Source organism: Lolium perenne, chromosome 4 (genome assembly GCF_019359855.2).
Source record: "Lolium perenne isolate Kyuss_39 chromosome 4, Kyuss_2.0, whole genome shotgun sequence".
NCBI classification, from domain to species: Eukaryota; Viridiplantae; Streptophyta; class Magnoliopsida; order Poales; family Poaceae; genus Lolium; species Lolium perenne.
In genome coordinates this window covers 210,242,469-210,256,460 of record NC_067247.2, presented here as the reverse complement: position 1 = coordinate 210,256,460, position 13,992 = coordinate 210,242,469, and the positions used below count along the sequence as shown (strand labels likewise).

The 13,992-nt window shown below is 44.1% G+C and overlaps 1 protein-coding gene across 4 annotated transcripts; it reads left to right on the top strand.

The window, feature by feature from the left end:
* Positions 1 to 261: 261 nt before the first annotated feature.
* Positions 262 to 13,947, top strand: LOC127295073 (uncharacterized). 4 transcript variants are annotated; one of them, XM_051324983.2, is made up of 18 exons: positions 6,896 to 8,004; positions 8,178 to 8,207; positions 8,607 to 8,742; positions 9,246 to 9,324; positions 9,466 to 9,507; positions 9,619 to 9,681; positions 10,999 to 11,048; positions 11,127 to 11,154; positions 11,495 to 11,569; positions 11,667 to 11,777; positions 11,873 to 11,933; positions 12,194 to 12,310; positions 12,396 to 12,517; positions 12,604 to 12,673; positions 12,840 to 12,881; positions 13,046 to 13,086; positions 13,203 to 13,329; positions 13,517 to 13,947. In XM_051324983.2, the coding sequence occupies exons 1-18, from the start codon at positions 7,029 to 7,031 to the stop codon at positions 13,657 to 13,659; spliced, it is 2,313 nt and encodes a 770-aa protein (XP_051180943.1). In that variant the 5' UTR covers positions 6,896 to 7,028; the 3' UTR covers positions 13,660 to 13,947. The 4 variants fall into 4 exon arrangements, with proteins under 4 accessions (XP_051180947.1, XP_051180945.1, XP_051180943.1 ...); XM_051324987.2 differs by lacking the exons at positions 6,896 to 8,004; positions 8,178 to 8,207 and adding an exon at positions 262 to 779 and having other exon boundaries at positions 8,603 to 8,742; XM_051324985.2 differs by lacking the exon at positions 11,495 to 11,569 and having other exon boundaries at positions 6,893 to 8,004.
* The last annotated feature ends 45 nt before the right edge of the window (positions 13,948 to 13,992 follow it).

Sequence of the window (13,992 nt, the reverse complement as noted above, 5' to 3'; positions counted from 1 at the left end):
AGTGCGGAGGAGGTGGGGGATCAGAACGCTATTCCCCCGAGGGAAGGTCAGGGTTTTCCCATTTTTAGCGTCATAATTTTTGAACAAACAGAATGTAAGATTTTAATAAAAAAATTAAAAATCTAAAAATGGAGGGAGCACTGCTGCCATGTGCACCAAATCCCTATCACTTTGTCTGTCCATAGCGTCGTTTACCGGAAAATCTGGGTTGCCTTGGCAAACGCTTGAGCAAGGCCACTGTTATACGCCTTTGAGGCTTGGACTTGTTTATGCTTTCCAGATCTGACGCTACCATACTTCACATCTCTCTTATGCTTAACCATACTTCTCTTCGAGTATTCTCTCCGTTTCTCGTACACACAAAAGACACTCTCCCTTCCGTAAGCCGACGCACGCGGCAGGTAGTGATGGACTGGCGGCGGACAGGGAGCCCGACGTACGGCCGCCGGCGCTCGGGGGCGGGGATCTACTCCGCTCCAGCGTCCCCGGCACACCCCCTCGTTCATCCCGAGCCGTCGCCAGTGCACCCGCTGGCCGCGCGGTCCAAGGCTCGAGCCGCGGCCGCGCTGGCGCATGTCATGGCGCGCCCGGGCACGCGGGTCGCCGCCGCGGAGGAGGACGACTACGAGAACGGGTACGGAGACGACGTCGGAGATCAGGTGGCCGGCGGAGCTACTAACGGGCGGCACGACGGTGGCCGCAGCCCCTTGCACGGGTACGGCGGCCGGAGCGCCGGCGGCGTCGTCAAGGACAAGTACTTCGGTTTCGCGTTGCCCAAGGTATGCGTTTACTGCTAATCACTTCAATATCTTTTCCAGCCATGGTACAGTATCGTAATACTAGCATGTGTTTCAATTTTATCGAGTTAATTTGGTGGTAATAGTACAGTACTACGCGGAATGTAACCAATTTCTTCGCTAAAGGAAAATAAGCGAAATTTAAACACATGCTTGTCTTGTGCGCTCGGGATCTTCCTTATGACAGAGTTGTAGGCAGCTCGATCACTCGAACCGTGTTAGCGTGCTGCGTGCACTTGAAATTTGTAGTCTAAGTATGTGCCGTCTTTGTCGAAAGAATGACACAAAAGGGAGAGCAGTCGAGCAGATTTGGTGCCATTGCTCCTGATTTTTGTAATATTTAAAAATTATAGTTACGTGTTTCAGAAAATTATAAATTTTATTTCACAAATACATACATATGTTCAGAATACTCGTGTAAATTTTTGGTAAAAATTGCCTTGTATTTTGAGCTCAGGAAAAATAACAAATTTGTAGGGATGGAAACTTTAGATTTTTGTCAGAAATTTGTCATTTTCGTATGGCTCAAAATACAAAATATTTTCATCCGAAATTTACAGCATACTTTCAGAATGTTTATAAATATGTATGCATTTAATTTCTGATTTTTTAAAATTATAGAAATATGTTTTTTAAATACTAGGATCACTGGAGCTCATATGCCAAAGAGACTTTTCGCACAAAAGGCTCGTATTTATATTGACCAAGAAATGGAAACAGTTACTGGTTACTCGACTCACTCCTACTATGTGAGGGGTGAGAGGATAGGCAACTCGATCCCTGCTGAACGATTGCATTTTGGCCGGCGAAATTGGAGCTTGATCTACACCGGCGGCAGTATACCGGAAAATATAATTAGCCAGGACTTAGCAACTAGCTTAGGGAATCGAAAAGCTAATTAGTGGGAATCCCTAGGTGGTTTGGTGGACGGCCTCTGCGTGTGCGTTCATAGTCAACCCGCCTAATTAATGCCTGTCCTCTTACACTCTGACCTTTTAGCTTTGTTTAAGAGGCAATGATCCGCCGACCAAAGCTGGGGAAATGACGCAACCCAACGCGGGGACAAGCAACAAGGGCATCTCCAACATGCCAACTAATTTCGGACGTTTAAAATATCCGCGCGTATCCGTTTGTATCGACTTGCTAACGCGAAAATGGCCATGCATTTTGTGTTGGATGGCTCCAGCGACCCGACGTATTTTGGGTGGATCATTTATTTTTCAGAAATATCCAAAAACAGCTGAAACAATCAAATTACGCGAAGAAATGGCCATCATATTGGCTCAAATTAAGGTCTCAAATAAGTTCGTCACATTTTTCACATGGTAACGATACAAAATGGAGTCTAAAAAGGGGCACAACATGGCCAGAACAACAAATATAATCCAAAAAGAGGCCATGGTGCTTGACAATGATGCAACAGATAAGGCGTCTCCTGTGGGACCTGATGCGTCTTCTCTGTCGCGCTTGGGCACGAGTCACCGCTCCTCGGCGTCCGGTTTAAGTCGGGAACCGGCGACCCGTAGAAGTGCACCGGCGTCGGAGGCGAACCACGATGCCGTGTGGACCTGCGAGGGTGCATGCGTTCCAGGATGCAGCTGGAAACTTACCGAGCTCACCGACGAGGTCGGGGGAGCGACGCCGACGATTCTCTCTTGCTTGACTAGGAGCATTGTCTCCGCTAGGCTCGTATGGAGGCCTACTTGCGCGCCGGCTTTTAGCTGCATCAGCCACGCGATGTGGGCATTGTCCTCCACGTGATGGGCGGTGGCGGCCACTGCATTCCTCTCCTTCAGATTCTTGCGCCGGCCGTGACGCTTCGCGGTCTCGACGCCTTTCTCCTCCTTGGACAACACCTTCTTTGCCGCTTTCGGCTTAGCTTCTCGGCTTGGTGGCACACTTTGATTCGGCCGGTGATGCGGCCTCCATTGGAGCTATGGTGGTGGCTATGGGGAGTCCGGGGCGGCGGCTGCGAGGGGTCCCTCGGAATCCATGGTGGCTATGGCGACGAGGACGTCCATGGCTATGGCCTGGACTATTGGCGCCGGTATACTTTGATTTTTCGCGCTGGGAATGGCCACTAGCGGGAATGTTAGCGGCGTCCCTGCCACTGACGCGCTGGTCCTACATGAGTTTCGGTGGTCACTCGGCGTGTTCGCCGAGATGCAAACTGGACGCATATTTGGACCAGGTTTGCGTCTCCGCGAACATCCCAGACACTATGCGTCGGGCAGTTGGGCCTGGTCCTCCCGCTGTCGCAGTGGCCGCCGGAGGGTGAGAAATCCCTGATCCCCTGGAGAACTTGGTGGAATCTCGGGAGGCTTCAACAATCTCTACTCCCTCTACCGTAGCGGGAGAGAGGGGGCGACCTTGTCTGAATCCATTCGATCTTCTTCAAACAAATAATTTTGAAGTCAAATTTAAGAAAAAAACCCAGTTCTGAACCCGAACTCATATGCTCCTGGTTGAATTAAAAAATCGAAAAAATAGCAAACAAATTCAAAAAAGCAAAAAAAACATACTTAATGGTACGTGCAAATAATTGTCTTTTTTCACATACGACAGTATTTTGCACAAACCACTAAGTACGTCATCTCTTGGAGATTTTTGGTGTGCTGTTAGAACATTTGTTCATGTTCATTGTATAAAATTTCAGATTTTTTGAATTTGTTTACTATTGTTTTCAAAAAAATTATTAGGGGTGGGGTAGGGCTAAGCATACAAATATCTTATTTGACCAAGTGGAAATACACTGAGCAGGTCGTCCCGTTAACAAACGTGCCTACGCGGCTACGCTGATAGTTCATCCAGCTCTTTTCACCTACATTTATAAATAAAGAAAAAACTAGTACGAATGCCCGTGCGTTGTCACGGGTACTAAAATATTATTTCTCAATGAACATATATAATTTACAACTCACTAAGAAATTTAAAACAAATCAGTTATATTATAATGTACATAAATTTCCCCATGGTATGTGGAGCAAAAGATATCTTATTAATCACCATTTCAACATGAAAAGATATCTTATGAAACATCATTTCAACATCAGCACCACTTCGCAAAGTGAAAGAAAAGACAATATCCTAACATGTTATGTAGATATGCACAATATAATTATCAACAATAAAATGTTTTCACGACCTTTATATTTTATATAAATGCCAACGCACGGGTAAACAATTCTAAAAAAGTTACAAAACTTAACCATGGATTCTGAAAAGTGTTTCTTCAGGTTGTGCTGTTTGGTTTGGCATGGAGTTGAAAAAACGGTGGTTGTATTCAAATAGTTAAATGCCCATCCATCGTCACGGGTAATCAAAAATTATCTAGAAAAACCATAAAATTATTGCTATATATGGCAAACACACATTAAGAGTGATCTCAGTGGAACTTGATTTTCAAGTATATCATGCTGAACATTTGCTTTTCTACCTGGCTACGATCGCTATCATCCTTCTCTCTTTCTGCATGGTTTCTCTTGACGTCGATGTTCTTATGTGGATCAAGTTTCATTTTCTCCCCTCTAAAACAATTACACAAGAATATGCTAGTTTGGTTTTCTATAAATAAAATCATGTAGTACATTTGAGAACAGAAAAATACCTATCAGATCGCATGCAAGAAGTTAAATATTTGTGGAACAAAACACCAGACCTTGTTCGCGTATTTTTTAAAGCCTCGTAGGCAAATCGGAACAAGACGCAATTGCTTATTTCTTTTCGCAAAATTGATATCTCTAACTATATACAATTGAGCAAGATCAAAAGACAAAAATCTATGTCACACAATTGAGGGTTTTACACTTATGTGATTGACAAAATTGTGTGTTTGCTTAGTCCAAAATCTGTGTACGAAACACTTTGTCACAAGCTCAACTACACAATCGTACAAATACAATGATTTTTTTTAAGGCAGCCACAACACTTCAAACACCTACTACTTCCTGGAGTAGGCAATGTAAGAGAAATCCAATCTCAAATCTACAAACTAAGGTCCACATCTTAATGCTCCCACTATGTATGCCTCATAGTATCCTGAGGTCCACATCTGTATACACATATTACTTGGAGGAGGTAAATGTTGACGACACTTTCCAACATGCCAATAACTTTCCCCACCGTCATCCTACTCCACCGCATGAGTAGTATATGTTAAAGCACAAAATAGTTATTACGTAGCACGAAGCTCAGCTTGGGCATGAGCTTCTTAATCTTCACCACCTCTACCATCCCTAGGTCATCATCCCTAGGTCGACATTTGTACCTAAGGACAATCTGTAGACTTGATTCATGGGTAGGTCCTTTAGAATCTCCCAGAGACGTGGATTACTTCAAAAGTATCTAGGTCAATTTTTGTCTTTAGTCTATTACCACCAAGCCATCTGCAGAGATCCAACACATGATTGATAGTTGGATAGACCTAAATACTCCATCAAGGATGTACAAGCATTGGTTACCATCGTGCTCAATACTATGACAAGTTCAATAATCTCCAAACAGTGGACCAATAGCTGCATAGTCCCGAATTGGTTTTGTTCGAATTAAAGAAAAGATATTGAAATACGATTTGTCTGCAATATCAGAACTGACTGTATGCCCTTTAACATGATTCAGGCATGAACGTGAACATATGCAACTCGAGAATTGCGAACATAATGATCTCACATTTCGTCAAAACAACATATGGGTAAAGTAACTCTTTCATAGAGTTGTATCTGGACAAACAATGATCTAACAACTGGGATATCGGTCCTCCACGTTTAGTCGTTACTGCGAATGTACAACACAAGTACACAACAGATGAGCAACCATTGCCTACCTATAAGTTTCAGCCAATGGGAGTGTGCAGCTTCAAATATCCATAGCCAAATATTCCCGCTTGGTGCTTCTGTTCAAGTCGTGATGTAAATCTCCAATCATTTAGGCCAAACACGAGAATTAAGAAAGCCTCAAAATCTAGTACCGGTCAGTGTAATACGCAGAAGAACAAGAAACCAGAGGTCATCAAGGAAAATCTTGGAATCCTAATAAAATCACGACAAGGGAGACAAAAGCACACGAGGGAGCCCACCATGGTGATGAATGCATCAGTGCTAGTACACAAAACAAATAGCAAGTTTCAAACAATAGGGGGCCTTGAGGTGGAGGGGAGGTCCTCGAGCACGTCGGCGATGAGGTGCTGGTGCAGGGAGGCGCCTCCCAGTCACAGTGGCAACTTACAGTTACAACAGCATACCCACGTAATGCATGTAGAATCGGCAGGACTCACACATCCTCATGTCATCCTTGGAGTCAACCACTTCCCTCCGCAGCGTGGCCGTTAGTTGGTCTGCACCATCCACACATAAATTAGATAACCAAATCGAGATATTATGTACTACATAAAAAAGAAGAGAAAACACGAACATTGGGTAGGGGCTTGGGATCCATGTCGGCCGCTACAGGCCAGGGATTGTGGGATCTAGAGGCGCGTGGATTGCAGCGTACTCGATCATGGAGTCGATGTATGGCGTTGGAGGAGGAAGTGGCGCTGGGCATGGCAACCCGAATGAGAAGGATGGGGGCGGGGGTGGGGGTCCTTGAGTGCGTGCATTAGAGCGCGGATGAGGCTGGCCTCGCATCTCTACTGGACCGGGACAAGCTCCTTCTCGCCTGATCGCCAGGGACGGCCGGAGCAAGGGGTGGAGACAGTGGCGACGGAACCCTACATCCTCTCATTCGCGCGAACGGAAAATCAGGTCGGGCGACGACAAGAATTCTGGTCGCTTCAGGTGGGCCACCAGTCGGGCGGCCCATGTTGATGCCTGGCCCAGGCGGGTGGGCGACGAAGGGACGACCAAACTGGGGGAGAAGGGGGAACGCGTTCGTTCTTTTTAAGTATTATTATTATTATCTCTGTCTATTTTTAGATGTTCAAAGTTTACCTAAATTCGAATGTATCTAGACACTTTTTAGTACATAGATACATCTGAATTTAGACGAACCTTCCGACATCTATTAATGGACGTAGGAAGTACTTCAAAGTAGTAGAGATAAAGAAAGTAGTTGTAGGCTTTCGTGGAGGCTTGCTTCGAAATTTACTCAAAGTGAAGTGCAAATGAGTCGCACGCCTTCCTGCAAAATTCCAGCTTCCCCTTCGGCTCCAAGCCTCCAACCCAGACGCGAGACAGACGGGAGAGAAAAGGTCAAACTAAAGTCAAAGCTGCAGCGTCGACCAAACTAACGCCAATGGACGCGGCCCGGCGCGGCGGCCCTGCGAGGAGGCCAGGACCCCCCGCTGCAGCGTCGGATCCCCGGCGCGCAGCAGCGGCTCGGGAGGCGATGGCGCGCATGGAGGAGGTGATGCTCGCCCACGCGGGCGCCGCCGGCGAGTTCAGCATCATCCTCGAAGCCCCGCTCCCCACCCTCCAGCGCTACCGCCGAAACGCGACGCCTCCGGCGGCCCCGCGGCAACGCGGCGCGGGCGAAAGGGACGAGCTCCCCGCGCGCTTGCGGCGTGAGGGAAGCGTAACCGAGGACATCGGCCACGTGGACGACGCGCGATCGCGGCGCGGCGGCCCTTGGAGGGCGCGACCTGATAGTGCGCACGGAGGATCACGCGGCGAGGAGGAAGAGGTGGATGCCCCGGTGCATCTGAGAGACCCGCGGGGCATGCGGAGGGAGAGCGCCCGCGTCAGCGCGCCTCCCGCGCGGGTCGCCGAGGTGAAGCCCGTCGTTCCGTCGGCGGTGGAGGAGGTGACACCACTGCAGCAGCTGGCCCGCGGAGGACGGAGTTCTAGCGCGAATAGGCGCGTGGAAGCGACACCGGAGAAGGAGGCGCTAGCTGCGAGGCCATCGAGCCGACGGTCAAGGCGGGGGAGCAGTGCGGAGGACGTTGTAAATGCGAATGTAGCTGAGACGGCGGTGGAGGTGGAGGCCCAAGTGGAGAGCTGGCCTAGCAGCCAAGGGAGCGAGGATGGAGGGGAGGAGGCGATGGCGCCTCCAAAGCCGCTGGAGGCAGTAGTCACCGGAGGCAGTAGCAGGAGCAACTCACCGGCCATAATTAATGTCAACGATGCATTGCCAAAGCCGCTGGAGGCAACAGTCACCGGAAGCCACAGCAGGAGCAACTCACCGGCCATAAGTAATGTCAACCATGCGTTGCCAAAGCCGCTGGAGGCAATAGTCACCGGAAGCCGCAGCAGGAGCAACTCGCCGGCCATAAGTAATGTCAACGATTATAGCTTTCTTTCGTTAATCTAAGCAATTTCTTCGGATTAGAATCTAGTATGAATCATTCTGCTCAAATTTGGTTAAAATGTGTTCTGCACTTCTGCTCCGTCTGCTGGTTCTGAAACTAACATATTTTCCATTTCCTTCATAAAACAAAACAACTAGGGCGATTTTATTCTAGTGCGGCACCATCAGGTAATGGAACATTTATTGTTAAAAGTGGACAAAGTGCATTGGAATCTAAGTGGTGTCTGGTTAACGGATTGCTGTGCAGATATACTGTTCATTGCCTAATGTTTTTGGTTCTCGATAACAGGTACTGTAGTTAGTCAGTTATATTTTCATGGTGTTGCGCTATTTGATGCTTCTTGTTGGTACAATTAAAGCTTGTTGTGCTTCATGCTGAATGGTGAAAAAGAAAATCAGTAACAAAGTTGGTCTGAGTTTCTAATGTCTTCAAAATATATTAAGTGTTGATGCATGTGCATGATAATATGGTTACCATAATTGAAGAAATGAAGAATGGTGTTTTTTCCTGTTTTCAGTTCTATGAAATGGCTGACTTATTATATTTTTCCTTGTTTACCTAGTTAGGTCGGAACGGTGTGGACACAGGTGCAGCAAACCGCCCACAATCAGCAGGAAGGTCGAGTTTTGCACCACCTGTTGGGGCTAATGTGAGGCCTCTACAAGCTGTGGAGGTGCCCAATGGGACACCTAGGGAAAGAAGGTAAGTGAATATATTTTTTGAGATAATTTTATTTTCTTGGCATTTTAGTGTCTTACAATTTATTTTCTTCTTCTACTAATTTATTTGCGGTATTGATTGTAGCAACCTTGTACGGGAGAGTAAAATGTGACACTGTAAAAACGTTATCTGATACCACCATATTGTCTACCAAATTGGCTCGAAAAATAGTACATGTTTATGTATCTTTGATGTTTTAAGCACGAGCATACTGTGTGCGTCGAATTTATGTTGTTGTGACCACCACAGCCCCTGCATCTCTTTTATTGCATTGAAATGTTACACAACATGCCTCACCCAAAGTACTCTTACATATTGTTGCTATTGTCGGAATAATTACATATGGCTGTTATTGTCAGAATAATGTTCACTATGTCAAGATCGTTCATCTGTAACAAAGTTATAGTCAAGTATACTTGTATATATAAATTGACAACATATTGCTGTAATCAAGGTTAATAAATTTATATTGGAATACTTTGTAGGACAATCTATCCAGATCCTACTTTTGCGCAGTCCGCAAGATCAAGGGACTCACATGACAGTTCAACACTAACAGAAGAGGTTCTCCCTCAACTTCGTTGTTTTCAGCTCACACTATGAGTTGGACACTATTGTTTATATAATGAAATGTTCGTGAATAATAACAGAGTAACTTAATCCGAATGAGGCTTACATCAGATTGTGGTTACTTCTCTTTTTCAGGTTGAGATGCTCAAAGATGAAAATGTGAATCTTTTGGAAAAGGTGTGTTACAACTCTTGCATGTGCTGTGATCAATTCAATGAAATAGGTGAAGAGGAAGTGTCTTCCTTGTGTACGGCACTAGTGATAATACAGTTGTTTTCCCAAATTTAGCTTGGACTCGCAGAAGAGAAATTCAGACAATCTGATGCACGAACAAAGGAGCTTGAGAAGCAAGTAAGTTGTTTACTTATTCTTACATGCACCATGACCCTACCAAGATTATATTTTCTAATTCTGTACATATATGATTATATAGTGATGTGGGCTAAACCATGTGGGGTGGCCCGATCTCGCGGATTTACCTCAAAGTGGGGGAATTCGTGGGTGAGGTGGATGAACACGAAAAACACGGAAAGAGGATCGGATACAAAGCACACACGCAATTCCAGTTGTTCTCATTGTCAGAAACACTAACTAGATAGAGTTTGCGAGACGAGACCTTTCGGTAAAAATCCCAAAAGGAGATTGCCAAACCAAAGTTAGAATCCTAGAATGGTAAAGAGACCAAAAGTTGATAGAGTTACAAGCGAAAGACCCAAAAGGTAGAATTGCAAACAAGAGATCAACCAAGGTAAAGTTCACCAAAGAGGAAAGATCTTTGATAGGGATGAGCCTTGATACAACTCACAAGTATTAGTTATGAGGGGGTTTTCCCACATAGGAGGTAGAGGCGTAGGCCAGACCTAATTCATCATCAATTCTAGGGTTTACAAATGGGGGCAGGGGTCCTTATATTGGCCAGCAACGAAAAGGTAGCTGGTGGCAGTACTGCTTAGGCTATATTGGCGTTGACTTCGTACCGGTTGAGGTACCTATCCATGTTCTGCGTGCTTGCCACCCTCAGGCGGTACCTGGCTACTACCTGGGGCGGTAGTACCGCTGCCGATGTCGGACAGTAGCTCAGGCAATAGTACCGCTCCAGGGTCTTCCTGGGAGGCGTCCGGAGGCGTCGCGACGACCATGACCGGTAGTACCGGGCTCGGGGGTGGTAGTACCGGCTCCTAGAGTTTCAGATCATCTTCTCTTTTGTCCATACTTCCGGTCTCGGATCCTTGGCTCCATGCCATGGTGGTAGTCCTTGAGGGTTGTACCTGATGACACATAGGGTATCAGAATAAAGTATACCATCCAATGGGGTATCAAAGTCACATGTAGATAGGAGGGAGTTCACCTCTTGTTGGAGAGCTTTGGCTTTAGCTCGAGTCATTTGGTCCACTTGGGGGACTTGTTGGTCTTGAGGGAGTCTTGGCCATGGGATGGGCTACATCCTAGTATGAATAAACTTAGTGCTTCTCACCCTTAAGCTTGGTTTGTTTCATCTTTTTCAAGATTAAACTTAACTTCATATGTACATTTCAAGGGGTTCATTTGGTCGTGGAACTGGTTAGCTGACTTGGTGTATGAAAAGTAATAAACTAATATTACCAGTGCAAGTAGATAATGACAATCACATGTCATATCGATCACAGTTTTTTTTGTTAATATGTTCAGGTTGCTAATCTTGGTGATGGGTTATCTATGGAAGTCAAGCTTATGAAAAGGTAACCATGAGTATAATTGGGTCCTCTTGCATGTTAGCTCACCTGCCACATTTTTGACGATTTCTGACTTTAATGCAGGAGAGAGGAGATGCTAGTGAGAAAGGAGGTACAGTCTTTGCTTTGCATAGTTTATTTGAATGGGGTTTTGCATAGTTACATGTTTTTTCTACTGAATAGTCCATTGGTATTTTTGGGAAGTTGTTAAATAACATTGGCATCGATAGTCCAACTGTGATGAATAGTGCACCACGGTCATATTTTCACTGGACAAACTGACATGGTAATTTTCGCTACATTAATGCAATGTACATGTATACGCACCTGCATGCACTTCAGTTGGAGCATAGAAATACACTATTTTTGTTAGTCATATTGCTACTGTTTGCCTGCTGGATGTTATGCATGAACATGATATTGATACATGTGATTTCATAAAATAAAAACAGCAAGAAATAAGGAAAGCGCTTATATCCAAGAATGATAAAAGTGAGGAAATCGCCACTCTAAAACAACAACTCCAGGTAAAGTATAATAAACCTACTAACAAAAGTAGTACCAATTTTTGTCAATTTGTTTTTTTAACAAAGATATTTGGTCAATTATTGTTCTCTCTTCTAGTCTGCAAGTGAAAAGGCATCAGTTGCTGAGCGGAAACTCAATGAAGCCGAATCTGAAATGAAAGCCTTGCGCACAATGACACACAGGATGATTCTGAGCAAAGAAGAAATGGTTACTTTCCTTTGCCTTTCAATCAAAAGATGCAAACTTGCAGAGAGATCCATGTTTTTTTGTGAACATACTAATTTAAAGTGCGTGATGTGTAGGAAGAAGTTGTTATGAAGAGATGTTGGCTTGCCCGTTACTGGGGCTTGGCAGTTCAATATGGTAAGTTATCGTTAGGGCCTTACCAATTATTGTTGAATAAAGACAAAGATTCCGAAGGAGGGATATTCTCTATGCAATTAGTTCCTTAAATTCAATGCTGGTAAAGTGACATACGGGGATTTGAAATACGAGTGTTCACATAATTTTGGTGCTCTTTTCTGTGTTTCTTAACTCTCATCAGAAAACAGTAACTTCACTCCCAATTTTTAACTTTCCAATCTATTTCTGCAAATTCAAAGTTGAATCTTGTAATTCTTCAGGCATCTATCCAGACATCTCTATGTCAAAATATGAATACTGGTCTTCGTTTGCTCCTCTTCCCCTTGAGTATGTGACATCTGCTGGACGTAGAGCTAAGAATGGATCTCATCATAGCGGCAAGTTATCGATCTTCTGACTGTTCAAACTTTGAAGTATTAAATATCTAACTGTTCCCTGTTATATTCTGTAAAACTGTAACAGGGAATACTGGTTTGGAAGAAACAGACATGCTTGTTCATGATTTGAATGTCACGGCAGGAGAAGGCAACATAGAAACAATGCTTGCTGTTGATAAAGGACTTAAAGAGCTTGCCCTTTTAAAGGTGCTTATGTTATTTCATTGGAAGCCGATATTCCTATTTCGTGTTCGCTGTTCCGAACTCTGACACTGTTTGTTCCTTATTATAAGGTTGAGGATGCTGTGCTTATTGCTCTTGCTCAACTCCATCGTCCTAATGTCGCGGAGCTATCAGATCCAGGTCTCTTAGTTGCAGTTGATTTTTCTTCTTGTTATTGACTATGTAATTACTTAAATTTTAATTATAAATATTTTAGGTTTAATTCTTTAATTATTGTGCATTAGTTTATCTTAATTTCTTCGGTGCTCATCAGAGAGGCTAACACATGTCTATTTTTTTATTGCAGATATTAAATCATCCGGTGATGAAAAATTCATTGAAGCATTTGGTACAATCATCTTTATCTTTATTTTCTTCTGTCTAGATATAGTTAGCTACATGATTTTACTATTTTTTCAGTAGTTACCGATTGCACAAAGCTATGTTATTATTTTCATATGGTACATTTCACAATTTTCTTATCATTTGCCTAACTTAATTCTGGTTTTGCAGACCTAAGCAAGGAGGAAGAGGAAGATGTATTGTTCAAGCAGGTATCTATTGAATTATGTACCCTCCGTTTAATAATATAAGGCATATTTTTTTATTCATAAGTATATGATGTATTTCTTATCCCATTGAGGTGACCCTTCGCTTTGGTATTACTCAGGCTTGGCTCATCTATTTCTGGAGAAGGGCTAAAACCCATAATGTCGAAGAAGATATCGCGGAGGAACGGTTGCAGATGTGGATCGATCGACATGAGCAGCAACCAACTTCACATGATGCTGTAGATGGTATGTGCTTAACTGGTTATACATTGCCGACTTAAGCAAATTTTGTTTGTTCATTTGGTACAAAACATGCAGACTGGCACAAATTGCGCCGTTCCAAATGTGAATACATGACTTAGCATAATTAAGCCATACATTTCTTCCAATGTGCATTCCGTTTTTCCCACTCTTGAAATACATTTTGTTACAGTTGAGCAAGGTACACATGAGCTGAGGAAGCTTGGAATCGAACAACTACTGTGGGAATTCTCCCGCCAGGAGGTGAACGCGGCCAAAGGTGAATTATCTGATGCCAAGGGTGAATTTTCAGATGCCGAGGATGATCTGACCTAGGAGACTCAAAATTCTCAACCAGCGGTCACCATGGATCGCTCCCATTCATCTCAGTGGCACCTGTGTACTCTACAGAAACCACAGGACATTAGAAATATGTTTTTGGTTTTGGTTTGGAGTTCAGAGTTCCAACTCCTGAACAGTTCACTGAAAAAAAATGGTGATTAAACATAGTGATGTACTTTCAGCAATCAGCTGGCCTAACAGATAGCTGGAATAGTCACTGCACATATTACCCATCACATCTGCTGTCATTTTTGTATAAATCAAGATTCTTTTTGCTGCTTATTGTCAATCTGGCCGAATTAGCAGAATGCTAACTCTGCCATCGTG